This window comes from Agelaius phoeniceus, chromosome 3, assembly GCF_051311805.1.
Source record: "Agelaius phoeniceus isolate bAgePho1 chromosome 3, bAgePho1.hap1, whole genome shotgun sequence".
Lineage (NCBI taxonomy): Eukaryota > Metazoa > Chordata > Aves > Passeriformes > Icteridae > Agelaius > Agelaius phoeniceus.
Genome location: NC_135267.1, coordinates 30,417,225 through 30,440,729, shown reverse-complemented (window position 1 = coordinate 30,440,729; position 23,505 = coordinate 30,417,225). Strand labels below are relative to the sequence as shown.

At 35.5% G+C, this 23,505-nt stretch overlaps 1 protein-coding gene across 1 annotated transcript in view; it reads left to right on the top strand.

Annotated features, from left to right (window-relative positions):
* MYOM2 (myomesin 2) overlaps positions 1–23,505 on the top strand; it is a 71,506-nt gene that overhangs the window by 23,442 nt on the left and 24,559 nt on the right. Inside the window, exons 11-23 of the mRNA XM_054629722.2 lie at positions 547–688; positions 2,287–2,486; positions 3,183–3,236; positions 5,772–5,899; positions 8,914–9,097; positions 12,224–12,398; positions 13,754–13,875; positions 16,059–16,246; positions 18,727–18,853; positions 21,864–22,042; positions 22,211–22,325; positions 22,926–23,082; positions 23,175–23,281. Of these exons, the coding sequence (XP_054485697.2) occupies positions 547–688; positions 2,287–2,486; positions 3,183–3,236; positions 5,772–5,899; positions 8,914–9,097; positions 12,224–12,398; positions 13,754–13,875; positions 16,059–16,246; positions 18,727–18,853; positions 21,864–22,042; positions 22,211–22,325; positions 22,926–23,082; positions 23,175–23,281 (1,878 nt within the window). The remainder of the gene's footprint in view (positions 1–546; positions 689–2,286; positions 2,487–3,182; positions 3,237–5,771; positions 5,900–8,913; positions 9,098–12,223; positions 12,399–13,753; positions 13,876–16,058; positions 16,247–18,726; positions 18,854–21,863; positions 22,043–22,210; positions 22,326–22,925; positions 23,083–23,174; positions 23,282–23,505) is intronic.

The window sequence follows — 23,505 nt, the reverse complement described above, 5'->3', positions numbered from 1 at the left end:
AGAGAACTTTACCTGTTAAGAGATTTCATTAGGAGTTGTGGGTTCAGATTAGTCAATATCTGTCAAAATGAAGCCGCAAAAGGTTGTCTTAAAGGTGGCATTTAGGACTCTAAATAAAACATAGCATTATAAATATTCCAGGAGTTTGCAAATTTTTCATTCTTTAAGATATTTTTTTCCTAATCTGCATGTTTTTTATTGAGTACTTTGGTCTGATTGGTAACACACTGAGTCACAGCTTTCAGTGTGACAGAGCATCAAAAACACATGGGTGGGTTAAGCTTTTAATTCTCATGAAAAACAAGAAGTGTTTGGTTCCTAAAAAGCTTTTCTGTTCTCAAAAATATCCTTGAACATTTTGTCTGTATAAAAATATAGACAATATGGTTGTGAATCATTATTGCAGTGAATTAGTACATCATGAAATGTTTGGGCTTCCATTCATATAAACAAGTAGCACAATGAACTGCAAGTATTCCCTTTGACTTTTTGATGTATATCAGAAGGGTTGGAGTCAAAACCAATTTATTTTAATTTGTGGTCCAGATGCTGATGCATTGATCGCAGGAGCACCAGGGGCACCAATGGATGTTAAATGCCATGATGCTAACAGAGACTATGTTATTGTTACCTGGAAACCACCGAATACAACCAGTGAGAGCCCTGTTATTGGATATTTTGTTGACAAGTATGTAAATCTTAACATTTATTTGATTTTGTTAATTGCCAGAAATATGTTTATACTGAAGAGAAAAAAATACCATTATATCTTTTCAATGTGTGTGTTCTTTGGACATATTTTTACAGACACTTGGCACTGGAATTCAGTTACACTCTGTGTTAAATTACAAGATTGTTCCCTGGCAAACTTTTGGCCCAGATGATTTAGTACTTTCACAGGCAATTCTGGGCATAGTCTGGGAATTAACAGGGGCTGGAGGCCATTCCAAGTAATATTTGCAGGCAGACACATTTTATCATACGCTTAAAACATTCAATAGTATGGATGTGGGCACATCAGAGAATGAGCCCTGACAGTATTTAATTTATAAAAGCTAGAGTCCATGGGCATCTTGAATTAGATTTAGCCTCTTTAATCTCTATACTGCAAAAGCTGAAACCTAGGAGTTATTACATTATGTTTTTATTTCTTTCTTAAATGTAGTACATCAGGAGTTCAAGGCCTGGACTCCTGGGAGTTGGCAGTTTAAGTCAGACTGGCAGGCTTCTGTCCTTCAGTGAGCTTTGCACTTTGCTGGGGTTTCAGCTCAGTGCAGGCAGCTGGTGAGCAGGGGATCCAAGTGCTGATTTCTATGTTTTGTTCTTTGACTGAAGTGAATGCTTGCTCCTTGTAGCCAGAGCAGATCATCTGATCCTTAGTGTCTGAATCTGTCAGTCAGCAAAGCCTTACTGAAATGATTTCATAATGTACACTGCTGTGCACTTAAAAGCAACATTTGCAGCTCATTGCTATTTGCTTCCCTGTCATTTGGTGTAATTCAAAGATAACTGTCTGGGAATAACTGGAAAAATAGAGGTTTATGAATGGCAGTCAGTATGAGGAAATTAACTTGAGACCTGGGGACTCTACGATCTATATCCAATTTAGGCAGTACATAGATCATAGGAATATCTAACCTAATTGTGTATAATCTAGTCAGATGTGCCATTTGACACATTGCTAGTATCACTGCAGTGCCAAGGAGCTCTTGATCATGACGTGACTTTTTTCTGGTACAGTCAGGGCAACAGAGAGTCTTCTACACAAAAGTTTATATTAGTAGGACACAAACTGTATATGTACACACAGAGGAGTCAGTATGATAATATCACTCTTCTTCTTGATGACTCCTATACTCTGTGGCCCAGTCATTTTGGGAGGGAAAGACACAAAAGTTTACTTGAAAATATGACAAAGAAGAAATGAAAATCATTAGGTGAATCTTGCAAATTCATCATGTTCAGTGGAGATGAATATTAAAAATGAAAGTGAATAATTTATTCTTTACATGGCAAGGAAAAGAACCAAACAGAAGGGAAGCAGATAGATTTGAAAAGGCCAAAAACCATGGAAGAAAAATTACCTTTGCATTATGAAAAAAATATGAACGGAGTGGGGATTGGATCTCTGACCAGAGAAGAGTGTATAAAGTATGTGACTTTCATTAATGAGGTATATGGTTTAGCTCCTCAGCCTAGCAAAGGTGACTTCTGTGGTTCTGGCTTGGTGTGGGTAGTATTTATTGTGAGGTGATACTAACAAAGGCTGTCTTCTGCTATTCCAAGATGTGAAGTAGGTCTGGAGAACTGGGTCCAGTGCAATGATGCTCCTGTGAAAATCTGCAAGTATCCTGTGACTGGTCTTCAAGAGGGACGGTCCTACATATTCCGTGTGAGGGCAGTGAACAGTGCTGGCATTAGCCGGCCTTCTCGAGCCTCCGAACCAGTGGCAGCGCTTGACCCCCTTGACCTGGAGAGAACACAAAGTAGGTTATCCAAGGCTTCTTAAAATAAAAAAAAATTAAGATTCTGTTTGCCCAGCTAACCTAAGGAGAAGAGTTTATTTCTTCCTTTGATTGAATATCTCACTACAGACTGCAAAGTAGCGTTATGAGAGCTTCTTCATGAATAGAGCAAGCCAGCTTACCCTGGGGAGTAGTTTTATTGATTTAGCCTTGTTCTAAACCTGTGCAGATTCTGTATATCATGTACTTGCACACCTTCTGTTTCATGTCCTCCTTTTGGTCAGAGGGGAATTAAAGTAATTATGAATACCTTAAAGCACTGCCCCAGTGTTGCCTGTAAAATCTGAGCTGAATATGCTCAGATTTCCTTTACGTGTGTTTTATGTATGTGTGTATGCTTTATGATTAATTCCTATAACAAAAGTGAACTTCACAACACAATTGATTACTAATCTGCCTCAAATCCATCTACTGTGACTATGGCTCTTGCTTTTTAGCACATCTTTGAATAGTACTGTCTTATCCAGCCCTGTTTTCCTAGGAAAGTGAATAAACTAGTATATGACTTCAAGTTGACTCTATATGGGGAAAGATTTTATTACAACATTATAGAAACAGAGGTATACAGGCTTTTGAATGCATGACAAACAATAATTTGCAAAATTTGTAAATATATTGAACTAGTTTGAGAAACTAATTGAATATTTTGATTGACAGTTGTTCATGTGGATGAAGGGAGAAAGATTGTGATCAGTAAGGATGACCTTGAAGGTAAGTAGCATTTCTGCAATTTCACTACATCTGTTTATTCTCCAGTAATTTTGCATCATAGCTAGAAACATAAATTGAAAAGAAATCCATCTAGTGATAAAGTCTCTATATTAAGAAATAAAGCTACATTATGACTTGCAAGGCTGAAAGAACACAAGTGAGGAGTGAGGTCTAAAAAGGTGGAGAACATCACACTCTCAACAGCAAAACTTTTATATGTCAACAGCATTTTCTCACCTTTTTGCTTTTACTAGTGCTAAGCTGACTTAAATGGCTGAAAATTTGATTGCCCATTTGATTGCCCATATTTCCCCTCTTTCTAGCTTTCTGGGAGCTAAGTATAGCTTTTTTTAGACTGATTTTGACTATTTGAGCAAGTTATTGCCATTCTCATAAAAACTTGCACAATTTATATCAATTCTTTAAATAATATATATCTACCTGAATATGGAGGTTTTTCTTAAGGTTAAAATTATAGACTAAGTAATGTTTTTCCTCAGGAGAATTGGAGAGATCCCTGACGCTTTTGAGATAAAGTTTGAATTTTTTCTGGTTTTGGTTGTTTCTCTATGGAATGATTAGGCTTTTATACTAGAATAATGACCTTCTTTACACTTAAACTGCTAAAATTATTAACTACATTGGATCAAAATTAAAAAAAAAAGTGTCTGAGAACAAATGTAGTTTGAAGGAGAATCAGACATTAAATGGCTTTCCCAGTGCATGGACAGGACAGATGAAGTTCCTCTATTTTTATAATAGTACCCTAAATTAATTGATATGGGTATTACAGGATCAGAGGCACATCACAATATCGGATTGTAATTGTCTTGTTTGGCTTCACAGATCATTCTTCCGCTCTCAGGATTAGAATGATCAGGTCCAGTAAATGGCCACTCTGGAATAGTCATATATAATGATATTTGGATTTCTGTCACATGAATATTCATGTTTAATAGAGTATGAATATTGAAATATCGTTTTTTATGTAGATCACTACTTTCATCTGCAAGATTGGAGACTATTTCTGAAAGAGCAATCTTACAGATCACAAATGGTTTTCCTTTTTAGTGCAGGCTGATATCCCTTTCTGGCAACCATTCTGTACCACCATGTTATATCATTACAAAGTATGGAAGCTTTTGTTTTTTCAAGAATGGAAGAAAACATGTTGAGATTTTGTTACCTGAAATCACTTGGAAGCCTTTTGTCTTAATGCTGTGAAGGATTATTTTAATTATCTTGAGTATATGTCATCAATTTCATCTTAGACTCAGCTGATTCATGTATTTTCTGAGAGAAAAAAATAGATTTGTAGGAAATCAAATATAGAAAGCATTGTGAGAAATAAATTTTCATTGGATATATCAGTTTGCTTTAAAAAAGGTTTGGTTGTGATTTGGTAACTAGATATGATGAAATAGTATTTGTGTACATTTTGAGTCTGATTCATTCTACAGATATGTCTAATAGTTTAAAATATCACTGCCATGATTTAGAGATTATTACTGAAATATTTTTCTCTTTTTTAAAGACAAACATTTAGAGGATATATGCTCTTTTCTTAGCCTGAGAGGTAGAAAAAATTACCTTCAAAGAACAAAGATTTTTTTATTTTTCTATCACAAGCCACAAAGAAAAAATTTTTAGGTGCCTGCTGAGTTGCTACTTCTGACCTACTACCAAGTTGAAGCTTCTTCAGGGCTGTGTAGCTGTGTCTGTGTAGAGGTCCATCACAGGACCATCACAGGTCACTCTCCCATCTGGTGCTGTTTTACCCCATTGTAATCCCTTGGTTAGCAGAACCAGCTTTTTCTCATGTTGCAGTCAGTGAGCAGGACCATGAAAGGCTGAGCAGAATTCTTCCTACCTGGCCCAGGGTAGGCAGGTTGGCTCTAACAGTGCTGGTGACTCTGCAGAGTGAGTGGGGAGAGGGGTTTGATCAGGTCACAATGTGTGGTAGAGCTGTCAGAGGGCTGGTGACATATATTTATGTCTCTGATTCACAGATTTTAGAAATGCTTTAGACTATACAGCTGATAATGCCATTATGTTATAGGATATATTGCTAATAGGTTCTGCTCCTTTTCCTGCTTTTCTCTTTGTTTTAAAGCTTCTTTTCTGATTGTACTTCTCTTCCAGCTATTTTTTTTAAATTCTAATTTCTCATAATAACTCTTTTGACTTCTGTCTTTGATCAAAAAATGTTGGCATATAGTGAGTAGGGTTTTACTAGGAGATTGAAGTAATTCAAATGTGATCAAAGAAAAAAGTGTGACAAATGCACAAGAGTTTCAGGGAGCACATTTGACCTTTACTGAAAGAGTAAGTAACTAGCTATTAATACTGAAGTTTTATTTATCAAAATCTAATTGAAGTGATCAGGTGAACTGCACAGCTGATATCACAGCCCCTAATAGCTGAACATTGCAGTGCAGGGTGGGAAAGTTGAATCAGAAAGATGAGCTGTACCCTGAATGCTGACCCAGGAGTTAATCTGCTGTTTAACACTTGCTACATTTATTAATCTTACAGGGGATGTTCAGATTCCAAGCCCTCCCACCAATGTACATGCTTCAGAAATCAGCAAAACATATGTTGTACTGAGCTGGGATCCACCTGTTCCCCGTGGCAGGGAGCCACTGACGTATTTCATTGAGAAGGTACTGCACTGTACAGTGGTGTTCTGTTGAAAGGTGCTTTATTGCTGTGTGCTGTTACACTCAAACCATTTTCAGATCTGCAGAATGAGCAATAAAACTGTGGTCTTCCAGGATTTGGAAGTGGGATATTAGAGAAGCATGGATAATCAAATGTCTTACTGCAAGTTTTAATGAGCATTGAAATTCAAGGACCAGAGAAAAGGATTCCCCTATGCTATTTGCTCACTGCTGTCTAAATGGGAACAAATAATTATGTATGCAAGAGTTAAAAAAGAAAATAAATAAAAGAAACATCCATAGTTTTCACAATCAGGCACAATTGTAAGTTTTCAATCTCTGTAAAAAAGGGAAGTTTCTGTTAGTTTTGTGATAGAACAAGGAATAAACAGTAACTCATAATTTGATCCTCACTTATTTGCAGGCTAATGGCAGTGTCTACTATACACTGACATTTCCAATTTATCTCCTGTAAGGTCAGCAAAGAGGCAGATGCCTGTCTCAAGTTCACTGGTCCCTGGTACTCTTCATGGCTGCCTTCCTCCTCCCTTTGAATTGAAAGGGGACTTCAGTGTTCACAGTAGGAGAGGTTTGTTCTTCATCCACCTAAGTGAATAAAATTTAAATAAATCTCTCCCTGAAACATGTTTCTAAATTATATTGGGTTGGAGCAACTTGTTTCAGAATTTTCCTTGTAGGTAAAATGGGCCTCATACCTGACCTCTAAAACACAGGTCAAGCTATACTTAGTTTTTATGAATTATGCCTCTAGTACATGCACCCTCTTACCAGTCCACATACACTAAACCTCTTAATTAAACTGCCACATGTTCAATTTGCACCATGAATATTGTAACAGCCTTTTCTCAGGCCCTTACTATGCCAGATTTTTTCTTTGCGCATCTAAAATTCTGCACATTCCTCCACAATTTATTCCTCAGCTGTTCTGTTCATGACACTCCTCTTTTTGCAGCCCTCCAGCTTGTCTTTTCCCTCTCAGACACACAAAAAACCCCTCCACTTTAAAAGAACTCCATAGGCCATTTCTACACTCTTCATCATCATTACTTGCTGGATGTTGAACAAATTGATGCAAAGTGAACACCACTCACTAGTTAAATTTAATAATAATTTAATAATTTAATAATTTTCCAGCAAGCATGACCATTTCTCCCATTCTGCCATATGGATTCAAAAGAAGTAATGAAAATTTTCATAGAAATAAGTATCTAGTTTTTCTTTCTATGCAATAAAATACAATCCTTTCTTGCATTTATTCCCACTTACATATGTCTTTGCTTATCTATAAATTTCAAGGATATCGTTATAAGGATTTTGAACTAGCTCTTGTCATGGAAACACCTTATTAGTTCCAGAATATGCAGAAAAGTCCAGATAAAAAGCTCAGAGGTAGATTTCCATTGAGTGGACACCTACACCTGGCTGGATGAATTTCATTCTAAGAATGAATTGGAAAAGATGGATTATCTGCTTGTTTTATACAAATAAATTTATATAGCTCCAGAAACAGTACACAGCAGTGACAATGATGGAAAAAAGTGTCCCATTTATAAATCAGATTTACTGAAGGAAAGTGAGAATGGGGACAGAAAGGCTATTATTAGAAAAAAGAGCTTCATTGTACTAATTAATACCTGAATCTAAAATACTTTTGCAAAAATAACTGATATCTATGAACAGCTTAGTCAGTTCATAGGTGAATGTTTGTTTTTTGCTTTCCACTGTCATCTGTTAATTTACAACAGTTTCTAACTATTTTATTTTAAATAAAGAAGATTCCATCCTGAAGAATAAAAATGTATTTGTAAAGCTTTCAAAAGACACAAAATAGAAATGAATTTTCTATGTTCTCTTTAAATACTTTTTTAACAGATAAATCATATCAAACCACAGAACAAAATGAGATGCTGATTCTTTGTGAAAAGAAGAAATTTATGTTTTTCATGGCAAGAAGTAAAATATATGGCAAAATCTTATTTATTTCATATTTTACAGCTTTTTATTACGAAGAAAATTGATGTTATATTTCTTTTTTTTTTTTTTTGTTGAGAACACTAGGTGGGTTCAGTACCTCTGAGAAAGATTTAGATGAAGAGACTCCAGCTGTTTACATTATTATTATTATTATTATTATTATTAGTCTATTGTAGGTGTCATTATATACAGGGTAGTTTCCAAGCACCCATGAAACACTGTTCTTCCTCTAAGAAATTCACAGAGTCTTCCTCCTCTAAGAAATTCACAGAGTCTATCAGATTTTGCTCCAAGACTTTCTGTTCCAAAATTTTATAAACAAAATTTCTATGCACCTACGTGCCAAGGAAATTTTCTTCAATCTATTTATTAGGCACTTGGGTTTTACTGAAATTTCTGAAAGATTCCATGACTAATTTTTGGTTAAACAGTTTATGTGGGAAATCGAATGGACAGCAGGTTTCTCTCAGAGTACTGATTTTCTGGCTCTCCTCCATGTGCAGTTGTGGTGATGATAAGCTCAGCTGCTTCCCTGAGAATACACAAAAGTAATTACCTTATTTGATGAATGTTTTTAGGGGACATGACCTTACTCAACAGAATAAATAAAGTTGTGAGTAAAGTAGCATTTCCCTCCCTACCCTTCTGCAGAGTTTGGATTAGGGCTCGTTCACTTGACTCCAAACCTTTAGGTGTTCATGTGAGTTTTTCAGGACATGTAAGTAATTCTTTGGGGCCAATCACAGTTGACAGTCACAGCCTTAAAAGAAGGCTGGATGTGTGTACAAGTGTGCATGTATTGAAGTCAAGACAGGCAAGGAGACAGTGAGATATTCAGATCTTTTTGTAGAGTAATGGAATGCACCAGCAATGAGAATTTGCATATGTTTAAGTCAGGCATTTGAGAATGATCCTTCTGTCATAGCTCTTAAATAAATTCATGACAGGATGCAGTACAGCAATATGTTCAATTTTTGACAGTTCACAGAAATGATTCATGGCTTTTTTGTTGTTTTTTGTAGTCCATGGTTGGCAGTGGAAGTTGGCAAAGAGTCAATGCACAGGTTGCAGTAAAATCTCCTCGCTATGCAGTGTTTGACCTTGCAGAAGGAAAACCATATGTTTTCCGAGTGTTGTCAGCAAATAAAAATGGCATCAGTGATCCATCTGAAATCACAGAACCTATTCAACCACAAGATACTATTGGTAAGGTATTAATTGCAAGACATTATATTAAAAAACAATAGATATTTTGCAAACTGGAAATAGAAAACTCTCATTAGAGTATAACTATAATAATAGTAGTTGACTTAATTTGTGTTCAGTTCTGTGAAGGATTTAAAAAAGACCAAGATGCTAAATTTTAGAGACGTCCCTGAATTTTCTTAGTGATCACAAGCCTTGCTACTGAAAACAATAATCAGTATAATTATTTTTTCGCTACAGTTTCATCTAGATAAGGTAGCCTTTCATTTCTTTCTTAGTATTCTGAGTTGCAAATTGCTGCCAGTGCACTATTCCTCTGTCATACAGATGAGTAGATTTCAGGGAAAGATACAACTACATATTCAGTGGTGATTTTCCAAATGAAAATGAAGTGTTTATCTTGGGGTTACATTCAAAAAACACAAATGAAAATTTAGGGAGTGGCTATTAATCTTGTTTTTGAAATATTTGTTTTGTTTTTGCATTTTTACAGAAGCCACACACAACAGCTTGATGTATTAATAACTGTCACCTTAAGTGCACATATCTTACTAGTACACTTTCTAGTAATATACAAAATATTTACAGTATTTGATATACCATAGTTAAAAATATAATCCATACTTTCAGCTTGATCTGTGACTACATGACAAAGAAAAGCATCTTTTGCTTTCATATACTCTTGATTTGATGTCTCATTAATACATATAAATTATTTAAACCATTCAACATTCCCCACGGTAGGGAAGAAAAACACTGTATTTATTGTACTTAGTACAGAAAATAAGCTATCCCTTAGGGGTTAACACAACACCTTCTGCATAACTCACAGCTTTAAATTAAGCAAAATGCAGAAGAATCTATTTTAAAGAGAAACTTCAGCACTATTTTCAGAGACAGAGTTTGCTACCTGAGCTAAAATATATCAGAAACACTTGGCTCCTTTTAGTTGCCCGCACTTAGTGTCATTTGATATTCTTAAGGGTGACAGGGACACCTTCATGAGGACAGAAATCATTACACAGTGACTGTTGGTACCTTATGAGCAGAAACTAAAGAATGGTTGCGACATCCTAGGCCATCTTAAATGATACTTAAAATCATGCCATTTAATTTAGTGGTAAAGGAATATTCAGGTTGAGGTTAAAATCTCAGTTTAGGAGTTTTCATGTAGGTATCTACAGGTGCAGTAGATGCTTCTGCTCTGACTCTGGCAACTGGAGCCTGGCATATAAGCTGGTTGATGATGTCATAAATTGCTCCATGTCACCCAGCTGTAGAATGTCTGTTTTGGGGTGAGAAGAATAATTTTCAGGACTCTACCTAGGACTGATGGAAGGTTCAGTTTAACTGGCCAAAGTGACATCCTTTTCAAATGCTTTCAGCTTGCCATTTCAGAGGACTGTAGGTACTATCTCTCGAGTCATATGTGGCAACTCCATGAAGGGACAGATGGTCCAAAATGGCCCTAAAATAATTTTTGTAACTGAGTTAAGACCTAGCTCTTTGACTATAGTGGCAGCTCAAGAATATGTGCTTGTAGATACACATAAAAGCCTAAATGTAGGTACATTTATCAGACTGAATCCATTTGATCTTAGAAATTTATTGCATAAAGTATAGCAGTATGTAAGTATTAATTTTTATTTTAATATTGAAAGACTAAGTGGAAAACATGCTGCCTTTCTTTTGTTTCATGCTGCTTACAGTTCTCTGCATTATCAATCTGAGGAAAATAAAATATCTTCAAAAGGCGAGTACTGGGTGCTTGTCTGATGTGTTAGGCTGAGACCTTGCTTTAGTTTCTTGCATTGTGAAAGCTCAGACAGATATTTTATAGTGTACAGACTGTGTGCTTGTTCTTACTAAGATTTTTTTTCCATTTGGATCTCAATATTTCTGGTTCTATTTATGCACATTCATCTGTTTAGATCGGTGTAAACTGACAATGAACTTTCTTTGCATGTAAAGTAAACTACATACTACAGTACATTGAGAGAACTATAGTCAACAGATTGGAGAAAGCTTTATCCTCTTTTTCTTGGTGATGTTGAGGTGATGCTGAGGTGGTGTTGAGGTTGGTCCTGGAGTACTGTTTCCCAGTTCTGGCTTCCTTAGTCAAGAGGGATGGTTGTAAAGTGGAGAGGTCCTCTGAATGGCAACCAAGATGACCGAGGGATTAGAGAATGTGAATGATTAGAGAGGTGTTTATTTAGTTTGAAGACTTACGAAGATGATGGTGCCAAACTTCTCAGCATTGTCAAATGACAAACAGAGGCAAGAGCCAAAAATTGTAGCCTAGTAAATTCATTCTAGACATAGTCTTTTAATGAGAGAGGTGCAAGGAGCAAGAGTGCAGTGCTGGAAAAGGTTGTGCAGGTAAGCTGTGAAATCTCCATTGTCAGAAGGTTTCAAGACTTGTACAAGTCTGTGACTGACACACTAGTTTAGTGTTTGTGAGGATCCCACTCTCAGTGATGGGGTAGGGGGACTAAATGATCCCCAGAGATCCCTTCCAACCAGTGTTCCTATGCTTCTATGATATTCATCTAGCTACTTTTAGATAAACTTTTGGCATTCAAATATATGCTTAAAGTTATCCTGAAAAGCTCATATTTTTGGAATTGGGGCTGTCATTAGTTAACTGTAAGACAATATTTCTTAATCCTCATGATATCATATTCTATGGTTTATGTGCATTTCTTACTGGCACAGTAATGCTACAGAGACATAGTCTATACATCAACCTCTTATTTGAGAGAGAAATTAGTGAAGGAAGATTTTCATATCTGTATGCTTTTATCCATACTCATATTTGAAAATATGTGGTCCTATAATTGGCTATCATAAAACCTGTATAAGATCATATAGGTAAGGAGCCTCACAGAGCATTCTGAGAAAAAAATAGAAAAAAGTATATTTGTATACTTTTTTATATACACATATATATAGGTATCCAGACTTAAAGAAATATATTAAAATACATATCATATAACAATATTAACATAGTAGGAGTAGTTACAGCTGTAGTGATTAAATATGATCAAATTATACAGTGTTTCATCTAATTCAACTTTTATTTTTAGGTATTTTCTAATATGTATATGTTTTATTTCTTTTTCTTAGTTTTACCATCTGCACCTGGTCAGGTGGTGGCCACAAGGAATACAAAAACATCAGTTGTAGTTCAATGGGATAAACCAAAACATGAAGAGGATTTATATGGCTACTACATTGAGTATTCTGTGGTGGGATCAAATCGCTGGGAACCCAGTAACCATAAACCTATTAAATATAACAGGTATTGATAACATTCCTGTGTTTTTGGGAAGTTTGAAAACTGCAGGGTATTTTTAAGATAATTTATGTGCTAAGCCATAGGATTATAATTGAAGGAGAATGTTGAATGAATGGGAAGAAAAACAGTCTGCAGACTCCCAGAGCCAAGATTTCCAAATTGCAGAGAAATTCTCCTCAGCTTTTAATTTTTTTTCATATATTTTTATATTCCATGACTTTAAGTTTTAAAAGCAAACTCTGGAGATATTATTCTGAGTGTCTTGGACATGAGTAAGAGCAAAATATGCCCTTTTGAAGTATGAGTTATGTTGTGGGGTAAACAGACCTGATGAGGAAGAGAATGAGAAAGGAGAGGGAGCTCTAAAGCTTTATCATAGTCCATGAATGACAGAGCAAAAGGTCAGGCCATTTCTGCTATAAATATGGTGGCAAAAGTGCTTTGGCAGCTGACACTATTGTGCAGGAAAGCCAAGTGTCCCATTCCAGAAACATCAGAGCTCCCTGATCTGTTACATCTCTGGATAAAGAACCCTGGACCCTGTTTCTGTTTGAAACCCTCTGATTCCCTTGTCATGACATTAGCACTGTTTCAATTTCTGATGATTTCTTCATCAGATTTGACATCTCCTGAAGATGTCAAATTCATTATGAGATTCTTCAAGCAATTTCCTCTGTGAAAATCATATTTATTTTTTTGGAATCAATCACCAAATTCAAAGATTAGATTTTTAGTCTATATTTTCTATAACAAGCACATCATATTGTTTAGTGTATTATGTCAGTCATTAACTGAGTGACTTTGTAAAATGATGAGTCCTTTTTTCAAGTAGTCAAGAAATTTGATCAAAAAAAAAAAGTAGAGACTAGTTGTTGGTCAAAGGGGGTTGAGAAAGCACAAAAATAATAAAAAAAATTCATTTCTTCATACATGAACATATATAACAATAGGATAGCTCTGAGTATTTTATTTAGTACAGTAATTACCTAAGAAACTCAGGTCAAAACTGAAAACTATTCTTGACAATGACTATAAAACTACAGTGAAAAATACAGTTCCTTCCCAGAATAGATTAGAATTTAGCAAGACAAAGTTCAGAGGGAATATATTTTATCTGACTTCACCTGCCAGATCAGTACTAACAATCTGATGAGTACTGCAATTTTTGCTACAGTGTCCCTTCCAGTTATATTGTACTACATCATGCCTTTTATTGCAGTTTCCCCCTTGGAAATATTTTCCTTTGTGAAGCACTCATGAAGTTGAGCTTTTTAATTGATACAACAATATAATGTTACAGCATAGAATGATTTCTGTAAAATATACACTAATATGTGATGCTGTCTTTTTTGACCCAGGTTTGTTGTTCATGGTTTGGAAACTGGAGAGCAATATGTCTTCCGTGTGAAAGCTGCAAATGCTTTAGGATTGAGTGAAAACTCGCAGGAGTCGGAGGCTGTAACAGTGCAGGCAGCCCTTAGTAAGTGTGATTCTGTGCAACTCAGCTTCTTCTTTCCCAAATGAGTGACATATCTTCAGCAATCACCTTCTTTGGTCTGATTTACTATAATAATATACCTTGCAGCCCTCATGTACGTCTGTTTAATGATGTCTATTCTCTGGCATGTGGCTGTTCTAGAGAAAAGACATTGTTTTATAAAAAAAGTTATTTATAAAGACTGTTAGAAATATTGGGTAAGATGAACTTTAATGGCCAGGTTGCCTTTTGCTCCTAGGCTGTATCAAAGAAATTTAAGTACTGAGTAAGTTAGACAATTAGTTTCTGAGTGACTTGGAGTGGTGCAAAATATTTTAGCATGGTATCTACTCCATTTAGAAGAGTTTCAGTAAGCTTTATTACTGTGTAACTGAACCAAACAGAAAATCCCCTTTGTTTGCTCCAGGTTGGAGCACAGTCTACCTCCTCTGGTGTCCCACAAACAAAATTTCTGTGTAAGGTCAGTTGTGCAGCCTTCAGTGGGAACGGTACATGTTGAGTGAAGGGTTAAATAAGTATTTGCAACAAAGAATTCACAAGTCTGGGCTATCACGGTTCAATATGAATTAAGGGACAGTGTCAGCTCCATACTGAAAAATTTTAAATAGGATCCATTTTCCCCAGCAGAGTGCCCTTAACCTTTTGGAGAAAACCAGTAGACATATTTGTGAGAAATAATTCTCTAAAAGATTTATAATTCATTGTAGTCAATAGAAAGTACATTTGTATATTACTGACAAAGTTACTCTATTTGACTTTTTTAGGAGGAAGTGTGTCTCATATGGGTAGGTGGTGCATGGACACTTTCACATCTATCACCACAATATTGTAAATGCACTTGCACCTATTTGTCACTATGTGCTTTGCAGATGAGGGTTGCATGGGGTGTATCATCAAACACAGAGCACGTGGATCTTACACACACTTACAGGATGTGGACAGCTTTTATCCATTTTTGTAGCCTTTACAGGAATTTAGCAGGACTATTTTATAGATGACCTAGCATTAGCACGGCCAGAATCTTTCTGTAGTATTACTTCAAGATTATTTACAGGTATGACTTTAAGATTATTTACAGGAATTTTCTACAGTTATTCTTATTTACCAAGAAGTGGCGGCAAACACAAAGGCCACATTTTGTGACCTCTGAGTATAGCACCATGGCTGAAAAAAAAGTATGAAAGGTTAGCTCTGCTGATTGCTATTGGTTTTCATTGTGATCAGTAGTACAGCTACAAGATCAGGGACTGTACTAATGTATTCTCTTCTGAATGAGGTAAGTTACATTCTCTCAAGTTATACTGGTAGCTCAGCTGAAGGTATCAGAACAGCTTTAGGGACAGGTGTTTAGCTGTACTGATTGAAGCACTCCAGTGTCAAAAAGGGGTATCTTTGGGCAGACTTTTGAGTATGGATGACAAATGCAAAACTGCTTGCTTCAAGGGGTGCTTGCCAGTAGGAGGGCATTAAAAAGCTCAGAAAAAGGGTTTTCTTCATCCCTAGGAAGGTGCCTTGGTGACATTTCTGCTTCTGCTACAGAAGGGAGTAAATCCATGCAAGGAACTTTATGAAGGGCATTACTTTTCTGCCTCAACATAGGCAGAAAAGTTAAGTTACTGAAAATCTAAATATCTTCTTTCTGGGTCAAAAAGCAGTCACAGTCTGAATAAAGCATATAATATCAGGACAGTACAGGAAAGCTGTGGTGGCCATAGATCAGTCAGTCACATGACTTAATTTCACTCAAATTTATAGACTTTTTTCTTTTTGTACTGGATGATTTTTACTGTATTCCATAACTACTTGAGCAGCTATTTTTTTTTCTTTTTTCTTCCAAGGAAGAGGTCTTCTGACCTATTTAAATATTTTATCATAATTTTTGGTTTGGAGACACTGGCATTACTATTTCCCTGCAAAGATCATCTATTCTTCCTTGCTACCTTCTGAGAGGGCAAAACATTAGACAGATGTTTTAAAACCTTCCATGTTTATGTCTGGTCATAAGATGAATGTTGGTTAGCAACTTTACAATTACTTTGGTCTCATTGTGCAGTTGAGAGCAGTATGCTGCAGAAGACAGAAGCAATATCAAAAATGCTAAGCAACTTCTACACTGCAGTGCGTTAGACTCTGTCCTAACTCTCAGGTTGCTTATTTCCTTGTAGCTTGTCCTTCATATCCTCATGGTATCACTCTTCTGAACTGTGATGGGCATTCAATGACCCTTGGCTGGAAAGCACCAACATACAGTGGAGGCTCACCAATCCTTGGTTATTATATAGATAAAAGGGAAGCTAACCATCAAAACTGGCATGAAGTCAACTCTTCCCTTATTACCCGGACGATTTATACGGTTAGTATATTCTGCTCATTATATTTTTGCAGTTGAATTTTTCTCTTCAGCTTTTTTTAACAGAGAAATTCTTTAAATAATTACTTCAACAAAACTAGACACTTCCATTCGGAGTGCAGCAGCGTTACACCTGGGCTAAAAGATCATTGCCATCCCCTACTGTGAAATTCTAATACAAATAAGACCATTGAGATAACTAAATTTTGGAGGGAAAATGTGAAGCACATTTTTCACAAGGAATAAGAGGAGTGAGCCATAAGATGTTCCCCAAGCTATTTTCGTTAATGATCACTGTATACATCACCACTATAACAACATACAGAGAAAGGATGGAAGCATTTAGCAGGACAGATAACTGCTCTCTGTAGGACTGAGGACTTGCAAACAAAATGGAGATGAGTTGAGAAAAAATATAACTGTCTCTGTTCTTACTCTCAAAATCTGCCTTCAGCTGAAAAAGCATGTTTATTAATGGACTCAGCATTATGTCTCATCACCTCCTTCACAGAGTACAGTTTTGAAATAAATTACTTCTGCTTGCACTTGCAACTCATGTAATATTTCTTAAAATAGGGAAATTTGGATGTGAACTTCCATGGAGAAAAGTTAGAGAGAATGGATATAGCAAGTAATCAATCAATGTGATGCTTTTTAAATTAAGTCAAACAATCAGATTTTACTCACAAATACTTAAAATTTTATTTCTGCAAGTCAGCAAATTTCCTGTAAACCTTAGGACAGAAGTAAGTCTTGCAGGTATTTGACACTTAAGTAGAAGATAATAATGCAGATGAGCTGAGGAAGAGCATTTCATGCACAGAAGGCAGGAAGCAATACTCAGATGCATGTGTGCTTATGACTGATTCTATGAGTGGCACCTCTGACATAGCAGATGGGCCATGGATAGTGAGAAATAAAAAAGGGCAGGTAGGATAGGCATGAAAGGCCAATTTTAAACAATGCTTTTCACATATTTTTATTTTTAATGCATTTGCAAATAAATGAGTAATGTAAATTAGGGCTTACCACTGGGAATTTAACTAGGTATTTAAGTGTCAGTCCTGCCAGTAACTGTATTTGTGCCTAAAGGTGCATCTTCGTACATTAGTTTGAATGGCTAGAATGTGAAATACTGATGGTAAACAAAACCAAGATAGCTTTTAGTAGCACAGAATATTTTATGACATACTGCAAACAGAGAATGCCTGAGATATTCAGTACACCTCTGGGAAATCACTAAAGGTTTAATCTTCTCTGATAAAATAGTTCTATGGGAGCCCCACAAATATTCTTTCCCTTAATAACCTGGGATTTCAAAGTCATTTTTACAGACTGATCTATTTTTCTATCTTTTGGGTCAAACTTTATAGCTTCTTGTCTTCAGGAAAGTGTGTCTAGATTATTTTAGTGTCTGACTTTTCTGTGTTACCTTGTTTGCTTTGGTCTTGTATTTGATGCTATGCCGTATGTTTGTTACCATCACATGTTTTTTATCATTAAAAAAATCACACCAAAATAATTTTTTATCTCACATTTTCAAAGACAACTATTTATTCATGAAAATCTAAAACTAAAACTCTTTGGTATCTCCACTAGGACTACTACTCTTAGCTGTCTCTCTTGAGACATATGATTAAATATAACTGTGGGAAAATTATTCAGAGGAATCAGGTGTAGAAGACTTGGTTTTTTGTATTTAGGTGTTCTGGAAGAAGAAGGATGCAAGAGGGCTGCTGCTGTGAGGTGTTCTGGGTCAAGACATTCATGCCTTTTAGTCCTCTCCTTTGAGCTCAAAATCTGAGATGCTGGTATGGGGATGGGCTCATTAGATAAATAAGAGTTCATTTACCAGGGATGTTTGCAGAGGATTATTATGGATTCTGCTCATCCCATTACCAGTGCTTACTTTCTCACTTTGTAATGGTAGGTAACATCAAGAGAAAGATTCATACAAGCCACAAAATACTACTGAGAGACTCTTCCCTGGAGTTACATCAGAACATTGTGGAACTAATTGGATTGTTTTTTCTTTTCTTTTCCTATAATTTCCTTTTCTTCCTAGGTCAGTCCTTTGGACCTTTTAAAGCAAAATACAATTTTAACTCTTGCTTAAGTGAATGGCTTATGAACAGCCATTCACAAGCAATGCAAGAAGGTGTTTAATTTTAGAACACTCACCTGTAAGTATCTGCTAGTGGTCATTCATTGACTGGGCTCCTTGAATCTTTGCTCTAAACTCTCACAACTTTTCATGCCAAAATATGAGTGCTCTTATGCCTAGGATTATATGACTGAAACGTGGACATATAATATAGAACTCTCCAGTGTGTTTGGTTTAAGAGTAAAGTCTTCAAATTAGACCCTTCAGCATGGCAGTAAGGCCTGATAATCAATTAACTAATGTTTATATCCAAGTATTTATAAAATGAATATAAATCATGGCTTTTGATATATTGAATTGTTTTCTCAAATGAAAAAAGGTAGAGGATTTGACTGAAGATGCCTTCTATGAATTCAAAGTTGCTGCTGCAAATCTGGTTGGAATAGGTCAACCTTCAGATCCCAGTGAGCATTTTAAGTGTAAAGCCTGGACTATGCCAGAACCTGGTAAGTATATTAGTTCTTCATGAATCTCAAAGTCCTTAAAACACAGCCATGGAGTTCCAGCTAAACTGTGCAGGATATATTTTGCTTAATTTCTTCCATAGTTCCTGTTGAGATTGCCCTTACTTCTGAGATCTGTTAAAAGTTACCGCCACAACTCTAATGATGACATCTCCTTCCAGGGAAACAGATGACTTTTCCTTAGCTTGTTGAGTGTCCCTTTCTCTCCCTGCTCTCGCCAGCTCAGAAGAATGTTGAGCCTTTGGTCTATGCTTGTATCTCTATCACCTCTTCAAGCCCTACATGCTCTACCTCACACTGTACATATCTCTGACCATAAATGCAGGCTGTTAAGACTATTCCTGGAGTTTCAGACTCCAAAACTACATTAGCTTTCGGTCATAAATAACAGGAGAGGGGTCTGTTTCTTCTGTTTCTTGATGTAGAGACAAGTGGCACAGCTAGTCTTATATTCTCCAATAGTGTGCCCATGTAGGTGTGTTTCCCCTGGATTGTACCTAGTTTTACCTAGGTTTTTACCTAGAGAGATTATTATTAGCTAGGTGTTAAAAAAATGTGTTAACAAACCTACAGTAGTAGTGGCAGTGCACAAAATGGAAACCCTACTCCAAATAAGTATTTTTCAATGCTGAGTAGAGCACCTGTAACTCTAATTTCTGCAGGTCATTTGCCTGCTTACAAATCCCTCTCTTTTTGCCCTCTAAAACAAAAACAACACTATTAATTTCCAAGTAGTTCCTTTATATGCCCATGTTCTTTGCTGAAAAGGTGTTTGTCTTTATGTTTTCTAGTTAAATTCTTCAGAATTCAAAAATCTTACCAAATGGACTTAATGACATCACCAAAATGTCAATAACAAAACAGTTAATCTCCTGACCTTAACTCACTTTAATTACATTTTCTTATAATCTTGTGATATTTAGTGTAAATGCATCATCATTTGAACAATTATTTTTTTAAAGAAATTAGCTACAATTTATGCTCTCTACAGTTTTTTCGAAGCAAAATTGAAATTATGCAGTGTGTAAAGAAGTGAAAATTATCCTTCATTTTCAATGACAGATAAAGAAATGAAATGAAATGTGTTTTCAGGAAATGGAAAGAGTGAAATTTTCATAATGAACAATCTGACCTTTTTAGTGTTTGGGTGATTACACTGCTCTCATTATGCTATGAGCTGAATAGACAGTATTGCTTTCCTCCCGCTTAAAAAAACCCACTACGAGCAAGCAAAGAACATTGCCCACCCTGCAAAAAACCTCAAATCTCTGAACCTGTTAAATATTTCACAAGCCTTTTTTTGAAATATATTTTTAAACAATGGTTCAGCAATAATGAAAATAAATAATGAATAATGAAGAGCCTGACCCTCTTCCCAGACTTACTAAAGGTACTGAGGACTAGTGCAATGTGACTGCAAGATATTCCCAGTGTCAACAAAATATTCTTCCACCTTTTGATATGGAAGGAAGGTTTCCTTAGAAAGGCCAAAACCTTTTGCAGGATTTCCAGCATAAGTGATGGATTCTTTGCCCAGAGTCCATAATTATTTCATCCTTCCACAGAATTTTAGTTTTGGGTGTCTCTGTGAGTTTCTGTGTGTTAGCAATGATAGTTAATGGATTATCTTACATTGCTTTAAATAAAAAGAAATGTCTGGGGTCTCAGACTCCTCAAAATAGAACATTTTTCCTTCTACTGTCTAGATTTCTAACAGGTCCATTTGACAGTGTATTTTTAATTATCTGTGGATATATGGACATTCAGATTGGTATTTTTAAAGATCCCTGAGGAAACACTTTAGGTTCCTTGAAAATGGCATTCTTTCCATGAGAAATCTAATATTTATCCTTATAAGGTCTGAAACAGGTATTTAATATATTTATTTTCTGAAATGTGTTTATCCACTTTGGAGAAAAACTTTTCTAATTTTTTTTCTCTTCCCCAGTGTATTTGCTGAATTACATCCTTTACAAATTTTATGTTCATTCATCATTGTTTATAATCATGTAGGCTGGAATGGCAATTGGATTTATTTGTAAGGCTTTCCACTCCTTTTTTGTGATTATTTTAAATGGTAAGATGTGTTGTAGGGAAAATTAATATCTTGAAAACTAAGGAAATCCTTAAGTCTCAAGTTAATTCTTAAGTCTTCAGCTTTCTAGATCTAAAGCAAAAGAAGCAAGCAATATAATTTGACCATGGTAGGAAACTTATATGCCTTTACATTTATATTTGTTTACTAGTGTAATTAAATATCAAGAGTATAGTAAAAATAATTGCTGTAAGTTAGACTGAATGGCACTTCAACATGTAGGTGAAGGAGAAGGTAAGTATAGTAGGAAGAACATAACCTGGTAGTTGGAAACATAAACTCTCACTTAATTGTAGAGTATCAGGATATTTTTGGTTTAAATATTTCTTCTAACAGATATCATTCATTCTGAGAAGTTCCTCTCAGCTGTCCACCTCACAATAAAAATTCTTTTGTCAGGGAACAAGAAGCCTGATCCAAAGTCCCTTGGTGCCACTGGTTTTGGGATTATTTTGAAAGATCATGGCTCATGTATAGTAATGAAAAGATAAAAACCCTGATGTTAAATTATGAACCTGAATCAGGCTCAGTGAAGCAGCTTTGATGTGAGGCTGGTGAATTAAATAATAGACAAGAAGCCTCTCTTTCTTGTTGGAAAATCTTAAACTGCATGGATTTTCCACATGATTAGCTTAACCTTAAAATAGAGTTACTGAGATCTAGCTAAGCTAGTGTGCTTTGGAATACTAATGTAACTCACTGTTTGAGGCAGGTATTGCCTATACAGCCATGAGGAGGAAATGGCCTAAATACCACATATACCAGGTGTATTATAAAGGATGAGATTTTTGAAAGCAGATGCAGTCAAAATTATGGCAATACATTTCAGCCTCTACTGGATCAGCTTGAAAAACTTTATTATATTGAAGTGAATTTCCAATATCTGAAATATTTTAGGTCCTGCCTATGATCTCATGATATGTGAAGTTAGAAATACATCACTAGTTCTTCTGTGGAAAGCTCCTGTGTATGAAGGAAAAAGCCCTATTACTGGATATTTAGTGGACTATAAAGAAGTAGATACAGAAGACTGGATCACTGCTAATGAAAAACCTACTTCAAAGCGCTATTTTAAGGTAACATTTTCATTGAATAATATTAATATAAAGCTGAGTACTAGAAGTTCTGATTGAGTATAAAAAAGATATGCATTCGAACTTCAGCTTTTGCTAATATCTTCATATGAGTAAACAAAATAGTTTAGATTGTTTTTTAAATTGGCTTTGCCCTTTATCTTGTTTAAGGTCACTGATTTACATCAGGGTCATACCTATGTTTTCAAAGTTCGTGCAGTGAATGATGCTGGAGTAGGCAAGTCATCTGAAATATCTGAACCAGTGCTTGTTGAGGAACGGCCAGGTAAAATGAACTGTTTAATCTCCTCTCTTTCTTAAATACTTGGAATTGCATTTCATCAACCTAATTTGATATTATATCACATATAAGTATTTAAAGAATTAAGAATCTCTTAGCCTTAAAACTTCACTCATGTGGATATGGAGACAGCGATTAGAATTTTTTCCTTTACTTAGTTCAGGAGTTATTTGATAATCAATTATTTTGGTTTTTATTCTAACTTCAGGAGTTATTTGATAATCAATTATTTTGGTGTTTTATTCTAACAGAGGTACTATTTGTTGTGAAACACATTTATTAAAGCTTCAGGAATGATAATAAAATTGGTTTGTTTTTACAATCATGTCTTCTCATATTCAGTTATATCTTATTCATTTGTTTCTCAATAAGAATTTATTAGTATTATCATTCATTTCTTGCATGTAGAGTAAGAAACTTAATAGCATGTGATGCTGAGCCAGCATATGACATAAACCTGCTTTAGGACCTGCTAATAAAATCAGTATCTTTTAGGACAAAATAGATCTGGGCTTTAGTAATTTATGAATTGCACCTTGGCAAGAAAATGCAGTCTTGACATTTGAGTTGATTCCTATTTTTCAGGAACAAAAGAAATCTATTCAGGTGTGGATGATGAGGGTAATATTTACCTGGCTTTTGACTGCAAAGAAGCAACAGATGCATCTCATTTTGCATGGGGTAAATCTTATGAGGAGATTGATGATTCTCATAAGTTTAAGATTGAAACAGAAGGAAATCAGTAAGTCATGCCAATCTACCAAAGGAAATCAGTAAGTCATGTTAAAAATGTGATACACAGCTAATGATATTCTTTTTAATTGGCGTTTTTAGTTCTAAGCTGTACTTCAAAAATCCTGATAAATCAGACTTGGGAACTTACTCTATCTCAGTTAGTGACACAGATGGGATTTCCTCCAGCTTTGTTATGGATGATCAAGGTAAGGTCCTTATAATTTCAAATCTTTTTTCACTGTATCACCTCAACTGCACTAAAAATTGCCCAAGGAAAAAGCAGAATAGAACCCTACCACTCTCACATTATTTCCTGTGCATTAAAGAAAAACAAAAACGAACCCTCAACAGGCTTTGTGTGATTACTTATTTTTCTGATTATCATAATAATGAAAGCTGGGATATCTTCAGGCAACATTTTCTAGATGAA